The sequence below is a fragment of the Diospyros lotus genome, chromosome 13 (assembly GCF_014633365.1).
Source record: "Diospyros lotus cultivar Yz01 chromosome 13, ASM1463336v1, whole genome shotgun sequence".
In the NCBI taxonomy this organism is placed as follows: Eukaryota; Viridiplantae; Streptophyta; class Magnoliopsida; order Ericales; family Ebenaceae; genus Diospyros; species Diospyros lotus.
The window spans coordinates 15,186,460-15,204,991 of NC_068350.1; the positions used below are offsets into that span (position 1 = coordinate 15,186,460).

The 18,532-nt window shown below is 36.0% G+C and overlaps 1 protein-coding gene across 1 annotated transcript; it reads right to left on the reverse strand.

Annotated features, from left to right (window-relative positions):
• Positions 1–12,247: 12,247 nt before the first annotated feature.
• LOC127788072 (uncharacterized) lies at positions 12,248–12,880 on the reverse strand. The gene has a single exon (XM_052316191.1). It carries the CDS (start codon positions 12,878–12,880, stop codon positions 12,248–12,250), a length of 633 nt encoding a protein of 210 aa, XP_052172151.1.
• Between the last annotated feature and the right edge of the window lie 5,652 nt (positions 12,881–18,532).

Below are 18,532 nucleotides of genomic sequence, written 5' to 3' on the forward strand. Positions count from 1 at the left end.
TTAGAATACTGTTTACTTTGTAAATCAGTTTTCTCTATCCCTGTTTAGTCCTATTCCGGTTCTGTTTATTATCCTCTGTGAATCTACTGCCTGAGTTAAATCTTTAAAACTGTGTGTTTTGCATCAATTTAATTAGGCTGCATATTCTGTGTGAAATTCATATACTTAGTGAATAGACCACACACTTCGAATTAGGGGTTTTCAATGGGAAGGGGGATTTTTCTATTTGGCAACAAAAAATGGAGGGAATTTTAGTACAATAGAAAGTATCTAAGGCCATAGATGGTAAATGCCCTGAAGGTACAAAAGAAGAACAAAAACTAGAAGCTGATGAATTGGCATACACTTCAATAATCTTACATCTCTCTGATTCAGTGTTAAGAAAAGTAGGAAAACTTGACACAACTAAAGAGTTATGAGAAAAACTGAAAAAATTATATGTGAAAAAGTCCACACCAAATAAACTTTATTTGTTAGAGAATTTTTTCAATTTTAAGATTGACTCCTCTAAGGATCTAGATGACAACTTAGATGTCTTCACCAAATTAGTTCAAGATATCACTAATTGTGGTGAAACAGTATCTGAAGAATATAAGGATGTAATTTTATTAAATGTTATTCCTGATATCTATAAAGAGGTTAAAAATGCCATTAAGTATGGTAGGGATACCTTAACACCAGAAATTATCATAGATTATTTAAAAGGTAAAGAAATGGAACTTAAACATGAGAAAAAGACATAGTGAGGTCCAGATGATGAGAGGTAGGTCCCAATCTAAGAATCAAGAGGGAGGTGGTAAGAAAAATGGTAGAAGTAGGTCCAAATCCAAAAACTGAGGGAAGGGTAAAAAATGCTATGGGTGTGGTAAAACTGGGCATTTTATTAAAGATTGTTATGTAGAGAAAAATAAAAATAAAGAAAAGGGTAAGGATCAGAAGAAACTAATGTAGTAACCTCATATGATCCTAGTGAAGTATACATGCTCTTAGATTCTGATTCCACTAAAATAAATGTTGCAGCTAGGTCAAACATGTATGAATGGATCTTAGATTCAGGTGCATCATTTCATGTTACATCACAAAAACATTGGTTTGAAAATCTGCATGAATCTGAAGGTGGGCATGCCATAGTGTGCAGTAACCTAGCATATAAAATCATTGGGGTAGGAGACATCTCTATTAAGTTAGACACTGGTTATGTCTCAAAATTAAAAGATGTTAGGTATATACCCGAAATGGCTAGGAATTTAATTTCAGTGGGAGAATAAGAAAAGAGTGGTCTTACTGGAAAAATTGAAAATGGAGTGTTAAAAATGTTTAAATGAGCAATGGTAGTCTGTAAGGGGGTAAGAAGAAATGGGCTTTATGTATTAAATGCTGAGGTAATTAATAATTAAGGATCCCATATTGCATCAATCAATCCTGATGCCACTATCAAATAGCATAATAAGTTAGCAGATGTGAGTGTCAAAGGGCTTAAACTGCTAAGTGATAAAGATGCATTTGGTAAAGACTTTATGTCTGATATCCCTTTCTGTGATCATTGTGTCCTTGGAAAACATCATAGGTTGTCTTTCTCTTCTAATGTCCATAGAGCCTCTAGAGCTTTAGAATACATTCATTCAGATCTTTGGGGGCCAACATCAAATCCCACATCAGGTGGTAATAGGTATTTTCTGTCTATAATTGATGATTACTCTATGAGAGTTTGGGTTATTCTCTTAAAAGATAAATCTAAAACTTTTAAAAATTTTAAAAACTAGAAAACTCAAATAGAAAATCAAACTAACAAGAAGATAAAATACCTTAGGACTGACAATGGTTTAGAATTTTGCAATTCAGATTTTGATAATTTGTGCAAGGAATATGGAGTTACTAGGCATAGAACAGTCCCCTACACTCCTCAATAGAATGGAGTAGCTGAGAGGATGAATAGGACCTTTTTAGACAAGGTTAGGTGTATGATGATTAGTTCAAATATACCTAAGTCATTATGGGGAGAAGCAGTTATGACTGCATGTTACCTAGTTAATCTAACTCCTTCAGCTGCTTTAAATGGTGAGACTCCTTATGAAAAATGGCATGGAAAATGTGCCAATTATTCAATTCTTAGAACCTTCGGTTGTGCTTCCTTCACTCATCAAAATGAGGAAAAATTAGAGCCTAGAGCTAGGAAATGTGTTTTCTTAGGATATCCTGAGAGAGTAAAAGGGTATAGGCTTTGGGATAGAAACCAAAAGGGAATAAGGATAATTGTTAGTAAAGATGTCACATTTAATGAATCTGAAATGCCTTGTACTAAGCCTAGTGGTGACAAAATTAGTGAGGATAAGAGTCCTCAAAAAGAGTTGAAAAACTCAAGCACCCAAGCTCCTATAAACTCAGATGAGGTGGAGAACACTCCCTCAACCTCTAGTGAAGTGGAGAGTCAAAATCAACCTGAAATAGATGAGGATAGAGAAACAGTAGAATATTTCCCTAATGACTAGTCATCAGTTTTTGATTATCAACTAGCTAGGGATAGGGAAAAAAGGTCTCATAGGTTACCTCAAAGGTTAGCATCAGATTTTGAATTAGCCTATGCTAGCTATCAAGACTTAATTGAAAATGAGCCTAACACATATGAGGAAGCCATAAGAAGTAAATATTCAAAAGAATGGATAGAAGCAATGAAAGAGGAGATGAGTTCCCTCAACAAGAACCAAACTTGGGAATTAGTCCCTAGACCTAAGGATAAGTCCATTGTAGGTTGCAAGTGGATTTATAAGGTTAAGGAGGGTACAACTGATAGAGAACCAATAAGGTTTAAGGCTAGGTTAGTAGCAAAGGGATTCACACAAAAGGAAGGGATAGATTATAATGAGATTTTTTCTCTGGTTGTTAAGTACACTACCATTCGTGTCATGCTTGCATTAATTGCATATTTTGACTGGGAACTTGAACAACTAGATGTAAAAACTGCTTTCTTGCATGGTGATTTAGAAGAAAAAATCTTTATATATCAACCCAAAGGTTTTGAAGACAAAAGAAAACCAGACTTTGTGTGTTTCTTAAAAAAATACTTATATGGTTTAAAATAGTCCCCAAGATAGTGGTATAAACGTTTTGACTCCTTTGTTAAATCAATTGGTTTTAAAAGAAGCGAGTTTGATCATTGCTTGTATTTTCAGCATAAAAATAAAAATGACTGTGTGTTTCTTTTACTTTATGTTGATGATATGCTTCTTATTGGTCCCGATGTTAAAAAGATAAATAGCATAAAATCTGCATTAGGTGGAGAATTTGACATGAAAGACCTAGGAATGGCTAAGAGGATCCTAGGTATGGAAATTGAAAGAGATAGGTCAAATTCTATGTTATTTCTGCATCAAACAGCATATGTGTTAAAAATCCTAAAAAGATTTGGCATGCATGATAGTAAATCAGTATCTTTACCTTTAGGAAATCATTTCATATTATCTAAAGATAAATCTCCTAATAATGAGGAAGAAAAGGAATATATGAATAGAATTCCTTACTCAAATGCAATAGGTTCTGTCATGTATCTTATGGTATGCACTAGGCCAGACCTAGCCTATGTTGTTAGTACTCTTAGTAGATTTATGACAAACCCAAGTCCCTATCATTGGGAAGCAGTGAAATGGTTATTGAAGTATTTAAGGGGAACCTACAATGTAGGATTAATATATAAGCATAAGTCTAATAATGTAAGATTAAAAGGGTTTACTGATTCAGACTATGCTGGTGATAGAGATAATAGGAAGTCCACATCATCCTATGTATTTACTTTATGTGAATCATGCATTAGTTGGAAGTCTCAACTTCAACATATTGTTGCCCTCTCTACCACCGAGTCTGAATACATTGCTACTACAGAGGCTATTAATGAAGCCCCGTGGTTTAAGGGACAGCTAAACGAACTATGTGTTCTTAATGAAAATGTGACTGTTTTCTCTAATAGTCAATCTGCAATTCACTTATGTAAAAATCTTGTTTTTCACGAACGCACTAAACATATAGATGTGAGACTGCATTTCATTCATGATATTGTATCTCAAAACATTATTAGACTGGAAAAAGTGCTTTCTGAATATAATCCTGCTAATATGGGAACTAAAATTTTGCCTGTGGCTAAATTTAAAAGCTGCCTAAATCTTCTTAACATTGGTAAGGTTACTTGATAATTGCTTATGCATTTGTTGCATCATTTGCATTCTGTTGCATATGCTTGCTGTTTTTATGTTTATGTTTGCTGGCCTCATTGGGAATCAGGTGGAGATTTGTTATTTTTTGTTTTCTAATGAGGCCCAAGGTTATGAAGAAGATTCGGGTTTATCTTCATAGGCTTCGGCTCGGGATTGAAGTATAGTCCAAAATTCCACCCATTGGCAGCCCATTAAAGAAGTCGGGCCATAAGCCCTTAATTAAGTCTTTGGAGGAGAAATGGGCTGAGCCCATTTGCTCAAGGCTTAAAGAAGCCCAAGCCCAAGCCCAAGCCAAATTGCTCCCCATCCGTGCCCTAGCCCCATCATATAAAAGGCCCTTACTACTATCTTGTTGCCTTTTTTTGACAGCCGATTCTCTCTTTCTCTCTTTGCTCACCTGATTGCTTTCTTTATATGGACAATTCGATGTGTTCCCCTTTCTCTCTTAATCTGATCCTTCTTTCCTTGCTGATGTTCACGTCTTTCCTTGTGAATAGCTTGGATGACCCTCAGATGTCCTCTATTAATCCATCCTGATGGTCTCTCTTGAAGGTAAGCTTTCGATCATTGCTCTTCGTCCCATATCTGAGTGATTGCTCTTGTTCCTTGGGGGATCTTGCTATGAGCGTAACTTGTGTGGTTCTGGGAAGAGATCTTGTGTTCTGGTCGAAAGGGTTCTAGGGTCTGATTTGGGGGTTTTCGTGGCTTGGTTCTTATGTGCTTCTGTGAGGCTTGGTGTCCCTATTTTTGGAGTTACCTGGGTGGTACACACTGGACAGATCCAGATCTGAGCCTTGAAAAGATATTTTACAAGGAGTTCTCTTTGTTTACTCTTTTGTGATCTTGATTGTTTCGAGTTTTTCATATATTTTGTTCTAACCCTCTGTTTTGGTAAGTGTTCTTCCGCAACAATATCTATATAAGACAACTATGTTACTTAAAGTTAGAGGATTATTTATACAATCGCAGCTAATGACAAAACATCAATGCTCTTATCTATGTGATTTGTCATTAATGAGGTTAATTACACCAATAATCACTCAACTTATGTTATTGTTTGGTTACTGAACTTTGAAATGTTATAAGTTAGTCACTAATATTTCAAAACTGTTACTACTTAGTCACTGAACTTTAAAATGTTACCTACTAGTTATTGATATTTCAAAACTATTTCTCATCCGTTACTTGTGAACTTAAAGTTCAGTGATTAACGAATGACAGGTAAGAAACGATTTTGAAATATTAGTGACTAATAGGTAATATTTTAAAGTTCAGTGACTAAGCAGTAACAGTTTTGAAATATTAGTGACTAATAGGTAATATTTCAAAATTCAGTGATCAAATAATAATAGAATGCAAAGTTGAGTGATTATTAGTGTAATTAACCCTCATTAATGTCACATTCAGTAAATATTCTACTAACAATCACTCATATCTTTACTATTCGCATCTTATGCTTTATGACATATGACTCACCATCCTTAATTATTAGTATTTCATACTAATTAAGGTAGTAAACTGATGTGTTAGTCCATACTTGATTAACTAAAGTTCCCATTTAAGAAATCAAAGGACTAGGAACACTTGAAGAATTCTTATACTAAAAATCTCGTCCACTTATTCTTAACAAGTTAAGAGTGAATGTTTGACAAGAAACCCAAGAACTTGTTCAAATATTATATAAAGACAAATGAATGAAAATAATGTCATTTTATTAAATGCAAAAGAACATCAAAATGCCCTCATAGAAGTCATCTAAATCTACTAATAGGATATTTCTCTAACATAAATCTTAAATTATCAATTAATAATTGTTTATTAATTGGAGTGCATAAGTCATAAATTGTTTGCAATAATTCTTAATTAATTGTTTGTAATAACCATTCTTTATAATTAATTGAATGCAAATGGTAATTAATTCGAGTTTATTAATTACATAGGTCTCAAATTATTTGCAATAGTTGTTAATTAATTAATTTTTTGTAATAATTAGATTTGATTAATTGCACGGTCATAATTATTTGAAATAATTTTTTGGTTTTAATTGTTTGTAATATTTCTTTGAATCTTACTTAAATAGATTTACAAGTATTTGATTTGGATGGTATTGAATGAATTAACTTGATTATATCTTTTGATTCGGTTCATCAAGAGAAAGTCTTAATGATTTTTTCAATTGCAGGTATTTGGCAGTAAATCTATTTGTTTCGGAATTATTTCCTTAGCAATTAGTCACGGATTCATTAAAAATATCATCGTACAACAAAAAAGTATTAATTTTTTGTGTAATTTGATTGTGTTTATAAATCTTAAATTATATAAATAATAAATATTTCTAATGAACTTACTTGTTTTGTTTGCTAGATGATAGATCTTTAAGGAAAAAAAAGTACAACTCTATCTTTCATTGATGTGGTGGCAACAATGAAAATGTGCCAATACAAATTAAACCTCCTTATTTGACCACATATACATCTTAACATGCAAACCAAAGTACTCATAGTTAGACTCTGTAACTTAGAGCAAAGAAGAGATCGATAACTTGGTTAAAGATTTGGAATTGTTTCACTAAATATGAAACTAAACGATGGAGCTTTTAGGGCATCTTGTAATTATCGTGGGGGTTGTTGAGTTCATGTTTTGATATGTTTTGATGATGATGTTGATAATAGAGTAAACTTTTAATTAATATAATTAAAACTTTAACATCAAATCAATATCTAAGTGAAACCCCATATTAAATAAAGTATATATATATTTTACTCAAATAAAGGTTTCTAATAATAGAACGAATGTACTACGAAAGATAGTTTTAAACCAACTTTCAAACCATCACTCAAGTATCCATACTAGAAGAATTTAGGGTTCTTGTCATAAATTAACTTGTCACAATAAATATAAAAATTGTCACAACATACTTATTGTGATGAAGTTGGTTACAAGTTTGTCTCAATAAATATATTGTGACAAAATCAAGTTTTGCCACAATATCATTAGTTCTATTGTGATAAAGAGGATTTTGTCACTTAAACCAACTTATTATAACAAACTATTTTGTTGTAAAAGAAAATATTTTTGTCACAATAGGTATTATTTAGTCAAACAAATCCAAATTTTGGATATAAATCATATGTTTTATCATGACAAAGTATATCTTGTGAAAAAAAAAATATTTTGTCCCAATTTGAATAGTGACAACTTATTTGACATAATTTTTATTGTGATAAAATATAATTTTGTCATTTATTAACTAATTTTACAATAAATTTTTGTTGCACATTTTATAATGAAAAATAATATAAGTGACAAAATTAACTAATGGCATCGAAAGGGTCATAAGGTTGCTAAAGGGTCTTCCGAGAGCTACTGGAAAGTCTCCCAAAAAGGTCTTTGAGTACTTCGGGTCTTCCAATCTGCAAAGCCTAAGACAGTTAGAAGGCACACAGGGATCTTTCTCACCCTGGCCCTGTGATGCATATGTAATGACCTATTAATGGGTTTAGAATTTTACAAGAAATATGATTTTATTATGTGTGATGCATTTCGGGCATTTTCCAAATTAAATGAGTCAAAATATTTTATGTGTTTATAAAAAGGAAAATTAATGAAAATGTTATTTCATGAGAAAATGAAATGTAAATGGAAAATTAAAATGAAGTATAAATTGGGTTGATGACATTGCGCTTAAAATAAGTTAAATATGTGTGGGTGTTTTATTTGCAGCCTAAGATGGAAGTGGATCATTTTATTTAATTGGGCTTTAATATGAGTTAGGGCCATGCATATAAATGTGGGTTTTGTTTAAATGGGTTATAAATATATATATATTTATATATATACATATTGGAAAATGTGTGAATAAAAAAAATGAAAATGCAAATGCCCAAAGTGGGCTTATATATTATATGTTGTGTAAGAAAAGGTAAGGATAATGTAGGCACCCCTAGCTAGGGACCCACAAGAGAATGACATAAATGATAAATCCCTTTAAATACATTACACATCCTCTTTGATATTGACAACGGAAGCCACACTCATACATTTTTACTCATAGATAAACACAATAGTGTCCACAAGCTCACATAAACAAAAGTAACTCAATATTACACACCACATCAAGGTCATAAACCCACCATAGACAAATACATTCGGGTCCACATACCCATAACTTAACTTAATATTACACACCTTATTAGGGTTCACAACCCACCATATCCCCTCAGGGGTACAACCTAAAATATAAACAAGCATAACTTAATATTACACACCACAAAACACCCCCCCCAAGGACCTTTGATTGAGACGACTCTATATACACCACTACCCCCATGAATCCTGATTCACCTGGCTCGCCCTCTACTTTAGCCTTACACTTACCTGGAATGATGCAAGCAAACATGAGCCACAAGGCCCAGCAAGTATAACTAGAAGAAAATGAGCATAAGAGTCATAGGTATCAAGAAACAAAAGAGACATGAATGCCATTTAAGGTACTTTCACTTGATAAAATAATGATACAGGCATCCATGCTCATATGCAGTGCTTTTTAGAACTATAAACAAAGGACCGAAGTTCGAAACCTTGGAACTGAAGTCCATAACATAAACTTGGGACCGAAGTCCAACTTTGACCTCAACACTTTCTCTACGGATATATCCTGGGGACTTGTTCACTGCACGTATCATGAGGCCTTTACATATTTTTTTTTTTAAATCCATTTTCATGTACATGCTTCATACGTTATCATAACATGCATATTCATAATAACTCCTCATATATGACTGACATGCAATTAACGGAGCAATATGCACAGTAGAGCAGCATTCATGCAAGACAACATCAAACTCTTGTAGATCCATAATAAAGCATCATTCCCAAGGAAAGATAGGGTGATACAAAACCCTATTTCAGATTCAATAGGTATACATGTAAATCATGGAATAACTTACTAGCAAAGGGAAATAACTTGTAAAATAGGAAAATAACTTGCAATTTAGAAAATTATGAGGTAGGATCTTACAATAACAAGAGTTAGAAAATAGAACTTGTAATTTAAAACATAACTTAAGAAAAGAAGAACTGAACTTGTAAAATAGGAGAAGGACTTGCAATTTAAAAGATCAAGAACTAAGAGCTTGCATATTAATAAGAAAACTGAGATCTTGGCTCTTAAATGGAACAAAGAGGAAGAAGAACTTGCCTTAATAGGAATAAGAACTTGCAAATTAAAAACATAAACTTGAGAAGAGGGAGAAACTGAACTTGCAAGATAGGAATAAGAACTTGTAAAGACTAGGAAAAGAACTTGCCATAATTATTTTCTTTAACTTTTGTAGCGTACCGGGGTTGTTGGTGACTGAACCGAATCCCAAACCACCAAAAATCCACCTTCTCTCCCTCCCCCCAAACTCCCCTTCACTCAAGCATCAATGGCCTATTTATAAGCCAATGGGGTAGGAGAAGGGGTAGGGCACATGGGAGAAATTTTACTTTTTTTTTTTTTTTTACCAAAAATTTAAGCTAGGGAGCCACGTGGGCCCGCAGCAGGGCCCTGCGTGGCGCTCTCGGCCGCGCCTTGCCGCGTGGCCCCGCGCGCTCCTAGGCCTGGCTGCTCGGAAATTTTTTTTTCTTTTTCTTTTTAAAAAAAACACCATAAAATAATTATAACCTCAAATAATTATTTTTTAATCCCCAAAAACATACAAAATTTAATATTTTCCATTAATCTCCATAAAACCTCACATAACTCGATAAATTACCCTAAAGCCCATAAATTAATTATTTTACTTAAATCCTCAAATCACTTCAAATGCCGAAATTAAAAATTGCCAATTATCTCAAATTTCGAGATGTTACAATTCTCCTCCCCTTAATTGAATTTCGTCCTCGAAATTCATACTCGATCCATTTCCTTGAAACACATTGACTACTCCAACTATATTACTCAACATCACCTTCAATATATTCTATATCATCATTTTCCAGAATCTCATCGGGCATCTTATACCCCAGGGTCATTCCCTAGGTCTTACCTAGCTAACTACCAACTCAATCTTCTTACACTACCCATAGCTTACATTCGAAACTTGACACCTATCGTTACCCCTTGACTATGGGGTTCTTAGCCAAACTATCATCAAATTGCTAGACATTCCTGAGTCATTACCCAATACGCCATACGTGTACAAGAACTTATCCCAACCTCTGCTCTGATGCCAATGGCAAGTCTGTGAAGAAATTCATAGCAATGTGATCCCACTTCCATTCTGGGGTCGGCAGTGAGTTGCAACAAACTGGCAGGCTTCTGATGTTCTGTTTTCACTTGTTGGCACACCAAGCATTGCGAGACAAACTTGACCACATCTTTCTTCATACCATCCCACCAAAACTGTCACCGCAAATTCTGATACATTTTTTTGTCGTGCCCAGGTGAATGGTATAACGGACTTTATGCGCTTCAGTCAAAATTTCTTGTCTCAGTTCTTCGTTCTCCGGTACACAAGTCCGACCTCGAAACAGTAATAGTCCGTCGCCTCTCTTGCTGTATGCCACAATCTCAAATTTCTCCATGTTAGCTAAAACTTTGGCTAGCTTCTCATTAGTAGACTGTTGGACCTGAATTTGTTTACTCAATTCCGATTACACCTTCATATAACCGCAAAACACGATTGGTCTTTCCTCGGATGGAGAGATAGATAAACTATTCAGTTGCTCCAACAATAACCATTCTTGCACCATCATAGTTGCAATGGATGCTTCACGTCAACTCAAAGTATCAGCCATTACATTGGCCTTTCCTGGGTGATATAAAATGTCACAATTGTAGTCCTTAAATAATTTTACCCACCGATGTTACCTCATATTCAATTCCTTCTAGGAGAAAAGATACTTTAAACTTTTATGGTCCATATAAATCTCCAGCTTCTCACCATATAGGTAGTGCCTCCAAATTTTTAGTGCAAATACCACGACAGCCAATTTCAAGTCATGTGTTGGGTAGTTCGTTTCGTGCTTTTTCAATTGTCACGAGACATAGGCAATTACACGACCATCCCGCATCAGCACACATCCCAATATTGAATGTAAGGCATCACTATATCTGGTAAATTTCTCCCCACTCCTAGGGATAGCTAACACCGGAGTGGTAATCAATCTTTTCTTCAATTCTTGGAAGTTGGATTCACACGCCTCACCCCACTCAAACTTCACCCCCTTTCGAGTCAATTTAGTCATGGGAGCAGCTAAATGGGCAAAGCCCTCTATAAATCTTCAGTAATTACCAGCCAAGCCAAGGAAACTACGAATTCCAATCACTATCGTAGGCCTTGGCCAATCCATAACAGCCTTAATCTTTTCGAGGTCAACTGAGATACCTTCCCCAAAGACTACATGGCCCAAAAAAAACATCCCACTTGCCGTTGCCAAAAGTCACACTTGCTGAGTTTGGCACACAATTGTTTCTCCCTAAGTATCTGCAATACTAGTCTGAGATGGATCTCATGCTCCTCTAGACTTGGTGAATAAATCAAAATATCATAGATAAAGACAATTTCGAAGCAGTCTAGATATTCCTTAAAGACCCGATTCATAAGATCTATGAAAATTGCTGGGGCATTAGTTAATCCGAATGGTATCACCACGAACTCATAATGCCCGTAGCGAGTTCTGAAAGCTGTTTTCTACACATCTTCCTCTCTAACGCGCACTTCGTGATAACCAGACTTCAAATCAATTTTTGAGAATACTGATGACCCTCAAAATTGATCTAGCAAATCATCCACACGTGGCAATGGGTATTTGTTCTTTACTGTCACTTGATTCAACTAGCGATAGTCAATGCACAGTCTTAGGGATCCATCCTTTTTCTGTACAAACAATACCAGAGCACCCCATGGCGATGCACTAGGGCAAATGAACCCCTTATCGATCAACTCTTGCAGCTGAGTCTTTAACTCTTTCAATTCATTCGGGGCCATTCTATAAGGAGCTTTTGAAATGGGTTGGATGTCTAACACCAAGTCAATAGAGAATTCCACCTCTCTTTAAGGTGGCAATCCTGGCAATTCATCTGGGAACACGTCAGGAAACTCACAAACCACCGGAAGCTCCGATAACTTCGCCTTACGGTTCCTATCGGTGGTTATAAAGGCAAGGTACGCCTCACAACCATATCGTACCAACCTTTCTGCCTTCATTATCAAGACCATTGGGATTGAGCTCATCGGCTTAGTACCTCTATACACAATAACTGGTTGCTGGGATAACTCAAAATGTATCACCTTTCTTCGACAATCCACCTTAGCATAGTGTCGGGATAACCAGTCCATACCTAGAATAAGATCGAAGTCCTTGATGCCCAACACCACTAAGTCGCCAAGACATTTCTTATCATACACCTTAATCTCACTCCATACTAACACCATATCCCCAGGTGTAGACACAACCAGGTAATATGGTAAAATAGTTCTAGGGATGGGAATATGACATATCACATGCGGTGCAATAAAAGAATGCGTAGATCCCGTATCAAAAAGCACACGCACATTTACACCATATAAAGACAGACTACCTTGAATTATCTCGTTCCCTTGCTTTGCATCTGATGCCGTCAGGGCGAATACCTTTCCTTGCATACGGGGTTTATCTACAGCAATAGAGCCCTGTGGCATCATCATCTGTGGGACTACTCCTTGTGCCCTAGGTACTGCTGGCCTCTGGTTAAGCTAGGGTCCCTACCTTCTAAACCTTTGTCCTTCGTACTGAGGCTGGGCCGGTTGTGAACAATTATTTGCTAGGTGACCCTTCTGTCCGCATCGAAAGCACTTCACTTCTATGTTAGCCATTGCCTTATCCTGACTACGAGGACATTCTCTTCGCATGTGCCCTGCCTATCCGCACAAATAGCAAACTCCACTACCGAAGCGACAGGGTTCCTTATGTCTTTTGCTACAATTACCACATGGCATAACTTTTACCATCCCGCTTGATGGACGTGCTTCTTACTTTCTCTTCTTATTGCCCGTTCCTTTATGCATCCCTTGTCCATTTCCTAGTTCAGTCTTATCTCGTTCAATGGCGTAAGCTCTCTGTACCACAGTCGAGTAATCCAAAATCCTTGCTCTAGCTAATGTATGTTGAATGTCAGCTCGTAAACCCCTCTAGAATTTTGCAGCTTTCTTCACTTTAGTCAACACCAATTCTAGAGCAAATTTGGCTAAGGAAATGAACTCGGTCTCAAACTGAGCCACTGATTTGCTTCCTTGCACTAGCTCAATAAACGCGTATGTCTTTTGCTCTTGAATCCAGTCAGGGAAGAATTGCCCATTAAATTCTTCTTGAAATTCAGCCTATGAGGGTTCCCTGCCTGTGAACCTCTGACGGGCGGTCTCCCACCATCTCTCAGCACCCCTCTCAAAAGGAAGGTGGCAAATTGCATTCGTTGTGCATTGCTACAACCTATGGTTCGAAAGTGCTTCTTTATGGATAACATCCAATTTTTCGCAGCCAAGATATCTATACCTCCATAGAAGTCAGGAGGTTGAAGCTCCATGAAATTCTTTAGCAGTTGGCCTCCCGCATTACTTTCCATCCCTTGAACCTTTAGATTGGAGACTTGACCACAATTATTCTCGAGCTCCTGTCGTACTTGTTCTTGCCCTTGATCATTCCTTACTTGATTGGTAGCAAGCATCTCAACTGTCCTCTGTATCCCTGCTAAAGCTTCATGCACCTCATCCATCTCTTGTCGCAACCCTCCATTGGACTCCCCTGAAGTATCAAACACAGGTGCAAGTGTGAGTGTAGGTTGGCCATGGCCTAGGCATCGGGTCGATGGCCTTCCTCGACAAGCACTCATTTTCTTGCACAACTAACATGTTTAAAGTCTAATTCTTACTTAGATTTGCATCTATTTGGTAGAAATACCCTTAACTCTACCCAACATTCCTATGTGTACAGAGACTCATCCCAAACCTTGCTCTGATGCCACAAATTGTAGGCGCCCCTAGCCAGGGACCCACAACAAGATAACATAAATGCTAAATCCCTTTAAATACATTACACATCCTCTTTGATATTGACAACGGAAGCCACACTCATATATTCTTACTCATAGATAAACACAATAGTGTCCACATGCTCACATAAACAAAAGTAACTCAATATTACACACCACATCAAAGTCATAAACCCATCATAGACAAATACATTCTGGTCCACATACCCATAACGTAACTTAATATTACACGCCTTATTAGGGTTCACAACCCACCATATCCCCTCAGGGGTACAACCTAAAACATAAACAAGCATAACTTAATATTACACACCACAAAACACCCCCCCAAGGACCTTTGATTGAGACAGCTCTATACACACTGCTACCCCCATGAATCCTGATTCACCTGGCTCGCCCTCTACTTTAGCCTTACCCTTACTTGGAATGATGCAAGCAAACATGAGCCACAAGGCCCAACAAGTATAACTGGAAGAAAGCAAGCATAAGAATCATGGGTATTAAGAAACAAAAGAGACATGAATGCCATTTAAGGTACTTTCACATGATAAAATGATGATACATGCATCTATTCTCATATGCAGTGCTTTTTAGATCTATAAACATGGGACCGAAGTCCATAACATAAACTTGGGACCAAAGTCCAACTTTGAGCTCAACACTTTCTCTGCGGATATATCCTGCGAACTTGTCCGCTACACGCATCATGAGGCCTTTACATATTTTTTTTTTTAAAAATCCATTTTCATGTAGATGTTTCATGCGTTATCATAACATGCATATTTATAATAACTTCTCATAAATGACTGACATGCAATTAACGAAGCAATATGCACGGTAGGGCAGCATTCATGCAAGACAACATCAAACTCTTGCATGTTCACAATAAAGCATCATTCCCAAGGAAAGATAGGGTGATACAAAACCCTATTTCAGATTCAATAGGTATACATGTAAATCATGGAATAACTTACTAGCAAAGGGAAATAACTTGTAAAATAGGAAAATAACTTGCAATAACAAGAGTTAGAAAATAGAACTTGTAATTTAAAACATAACTTGAGAAAAGAAGAACTGAACTTGTAAAATAGGAGAAGCACGTGCAATTTAAAAGATCAGGAACTAAGAGCTTGCATATTAATAAGAAAACTGAGATCTTGCCTCTTAAATGGAACAAAGAGGAAGAATAACTTGCCTTAATAGGAATAAGAACTTGCAAATTAAAAACATGAACTTGAGAAGAGGGAGAAATTGAACTTATAGGATAGGAATAAGAACTTGTAAAGACTAGGAAGAGAACTTGCCTTAATTATTTTCCTTAACTTTTGCAGCGTACCGGGGTCGTTGGTGACTCAACAGAATCCCAAACCACCAAAAATCCACCTTCTCTCCCTCCCCCAAAATTCCCCTTCACTCAAGCATCAATGCCCTATTTATAGGCCAAGGGGGTAAGAGAGAGGGTAGGGCACATGGGAGAAATTTTACATTTTTTTTTTTACCAAAAATTTAAGCTGGACGCGTGGCTTCAGGAGGCAGCCACATGGACGCACAGCAGGGCCGCGTAGGGCCCTGCGTGGTGTGCTCGGCCGCACCTGCCCGTGCGCGCACCCGCCTAGGCTTGGCTACTAGGAAATTTCTTTTTTTTAAAAAAAAAAACACCATAAAATAATTATAACCTCAAATAATTATTTTTTAATCCCCAAAAACATACAAAATTTAATATTTTCCATTAATCTCCATAAAACCTCACATAACTCAATAAATTACCCTAAAGATAAATTAATTATTTTACTTAAATCCTCAAATCACTTCAAATGCCGAAATTAAAAATTGCCAATTATCTCAAATTTTGAGATGTTATAGGTAAAATGGGAATTTTCATAATGGAATGAATAAAGAAAAGAGAAAAGAAATGAAAAATGAAGCAAATTACCAAAAGGGACATGGATATTTGATTGTGTATGTGAGCATTAATGAGGGATAAAATTAGAATTTGGAAGAAGGGGTGGTTGGAGAATAAACACATTCTCCCTTATGCCTCTCTTTTCCTTCCAACTTCCTTTTCTCTCCATCTCCTTGCTCTTTCTCGGGAGATCTTCTTCTTCTTCTTCTTCTTTGCTTTTTTTTTTTCTTCCATTTATTTTCTTAGCTTAGAGTTCAAGTGAAGGTTGCAGCTAGGAGTTTTCTTCTTCCTCTTGGATTTTCTTCATCAAGGCAAGTTCTTCTTGCACCCTCCTTTATTTGGTTGTGCAAGCTTTTTCTTGAATCTTTCTTTTCATTTGATGCAAGATTTTATCTTCTTCATGGCGTTGAACCCTCATTCGGTTAAATGGATTTTTCTCTCCATTGTTTATAAATATTGTATAGTTATTTTGTAAATTGAATAGTTTTGTTGAGAGTCTTGTTGGGGTTTGTTCACCCCATTTTTACTTTAAGGAATGGCATTTGTGGGTTGCGAAGCTACGTGGTAGTTGTTTTGGGAGTTTGTTGTTCATAGGTTTTCAGTTTCATGTGAGTTTAGTCAATTTTTTGGGCTCTATATTTCGAAACATGCCTAAACAAAAACTTATGTTTCAAAATATATACACTCTATATTTTGAAACATGCCCAAACATAAACTTATACTTCGAAACATGCCCTCTATACTTCGAACATGCCCAACAAAAACTTACGTTGTGCACCTTGCACTCTTTAAACCATAACTTATTGCCTCGATATCGGAATTAAGATTCGTTTTTTTTTTTTTTTTTTTGTGACCCTAACTCGATGAGCTTAGATTTGGTATAGGATTTGATCCATTTGGGCAACTATTGAGCCTGTGGAATTCTATGAAAATGCATGCTTGATTCGTTCAACCTTAAATTTTGGAATTGAATACTTCTACCTTGACCCGATTACCAATATTATCAAATAATTACACTTAATTGATGTGGTGAAACTATTTAAATGTTGAATTGTGTGAAATAGCCAAGAATCTTAACAGGAAAAAATTAAGGGTGTGTGAATGTCACTTGTTTTAACTTTGTTTGTGGCTGCATCGCATTACATTGGGTTACTATATTGCTTCGCATTATAATGTTGGGCCATGGGTTACATTCACTAGGGGGTCATGCTTTGTATGTGTTGGGAGCATGAGCATTGGCATGACATGGTTGGCCTATGAGTGCTAATTTGTGTATGTTAGGCGCTCATATGCATTAAAGCATTCATGTCTGCAAATTCCTAGGTAGTCGTAGCATGGCTTGATGCTTGGCTTATGGGGGTTTTACCATCACGTTAATGCTGTAAGAGCCATTGTATTCCTTATATGCTACATTGCATTGTAGTAATTGTAACACCCTGCCTTACAAGGGTGTGTCACTTATAAGGAAATTCTCAAGAATCTTTTTTTTTTTTTTAAAGTTTGTCACACGCGGCGCCATGGATACAATCTTCACATGTAGATGAAAACCTTGAGAATTCGAGTCTTACTCATTTAACTAACAAGATCAAAGGACTTAAAACTAAACGAGATATAAAACAACACAGCGGAATAAATACAACAAAATGTCGTGGCCTACCACGATTTTCATACTAGTCAAACCTACGTCGAAATACAAGTTACAATATTACAAAATGATATCAGTAGTATCATATAACCGTTCGTACATATATCAAAAATAACTTCTGATATCTTCAAAATGGTAATAACGACTATTGACTAAACACCGTCGGCCCCACCAACCATTTCTTCGACCTCGTAGCAATCATTGGCTGGAATGTTGAATGTATGGCACACACCAAGAGGAGGTGAATTGGTATAATTAAAAATCTTGATAGAACTTGAAAACTTTTTAACCCAATTCACCCCCCTCTTGGTGTGTGCCATAGCACCTCCTCTCGATCTAATAATTGGTATCAAAGCCTAACTCCTTAATTCAAGGTCTAACAACCCGAGGAGGGATCCATGGCTATAAAGGAAGATTATCCTATTAATGTGGCACCTTATTTTGATGGCTCATTCTATGATTTTTGGAGAAAAAGAATTTGTGTATTCATGACATCCATCGATTGTTATTTGTGGTATATAGTTGAAAAGGGTTTTGTTTTAAAACCAAAGATGGAATGGGATGATCATGATAAAATGAATCTTTCTTTAAATATTAGAGCTATGCATATTTTACAACATGCCCTAAGTGATGATATTTATGTTAAATTTTCTAAATGCTCCAATGCTAAAGACATTCTAAACACTCTTGATTCATTATATCTTTCTAACAAATGTTGTGAGCAAGTTGATGAAAATTCACAGGTTGAAAATTTATTGAATCAT

Excerpts from the sequence above, each read along its gene's own strand:
- LOC127788072 (XM_052316191.1), bottom strand. The coding sequence starts at position 12,880 with ATGATGATGCCACAGGGCTCTATTGCTGTAGATAAACCCCGTATGCAA.